General features: G+C 42.3%; 1 protein-coding gene across 6 annotated transcripts in view; it reads right to left on the bottom strand.

Moving 5' to 3' along the window:
- Positions 1 to 928, bottom strand: part of COL27A1 (collagen type XXVII alpha 1 chain) — a 227,542-nt gene that overhangs the window by 112,840 nt on the left and 113,774 nt on the right. For all 6 annotated transcript variants that reach the window (XR_003095497.1, XM_025211218.1, XM_025211220.1 and 3 more), the window contains one exon: positions 366 to 419. Coding sequence is in view for 5 of the 6 variants with exons in the window: in XM_025211218.1 (XP_025067003.1) it covers positions 366 to 419 (54 nt within the window). In the remaining variant the exon portion in view is untranslated. The remainder of the gene's footprint in view (positions 1 to 365; positions 420 to 928) is intronic.

Here is a 928-nt window from a genome sequence, read left to right as displayed (position 1 = left end):
TTCCCTGAGTCTGTAACCACTGGCCTACTGACACTGGCCCTTGTCTGAGTTGCCTGCTCCCATACAGTCAGGTTTTGCAGGAAGTTATGGCATTTTCCATAGAAAGCACCACATTGACCCTTGTAGAACTGCATTTTTAACAAATTCTCTCCTAGTGATTTCAGTTTTAGGCAGTCTCGGAGAATTGTGCGGCGCAGAGGGGAATCTGACCGTGTCATACAAATAACTACGTACAGGGTCTTTATGATAGGAGTAATCCAAGTTTTCAAAATGAGCATGGCTTGAATATGAGCTGGAAGCCAGTAGGTACACACATTATGTACAGAAGTAGAAAAACCCCCTGATGGGTAAAAGGAAGCAATTACCTTGTCTCCTTGGAATCCAATATCTCCTGGAACACCTGGCAGTCCCTGATCACCCTGAATACACATCACCAGAGAAAGTTACAATATACACCATCAACAGCAAAACCTGCCCAGATCTAAAGGAAATTATATGTGCATTTTATGGCAGACGTTTAATTTCTGGTTTCTTTCAGACAGAACGAGTGATAAACCATAGGTCTTTTTATGCATAATAACAATCCTGAGCAAAATATGTATTTTCCAACAGTAAATCCGAACTGAGAAATGAAAATCACAGGAAAGAGAAATAAGAAATGTCTGAGCCTTGGGCCCGCTGTGTAAAATGTTAGATGGAAGGGCTGCAGGCTCCTTTACCCTTGCTAACAGCAATCCTATGGGTGAAGAGATGAAAAAATACAGCTGAACTAGAATAGCTGGCTGGCTTTTTACCAAATGGGATCTTTCTTTTCATGTTATCTCCTTTACAGTTAGGATTCCTGGGATTTCTGTGAGCTTGTCTTGGAGCTGGGAGCAAAGATTGACCCACTTCCACATAAAAGCACTGGTTGTCTACAGCAGCCCCC

Source organism: Alligator sinensis, unplaced genomic scaffold (assembly GCF_000455745.1).
Source record: "Alligator sinensis unplaced genomic scaffold, ASM45574v1 scaffold388_1, whole genome shotgun sequence".
In the NCBI taxonomy this organism is placed as follows: Eukaryota; Metazoa; Chordata; order Crocodylia; family Alligatoridae; genus Alligator; species Alligator sinensis.
The sequence above is the reverse complement of the archived record's forward strand: the minus strand, read 5'-3'. Positions and strand labels throughout refer to the sequence as shown.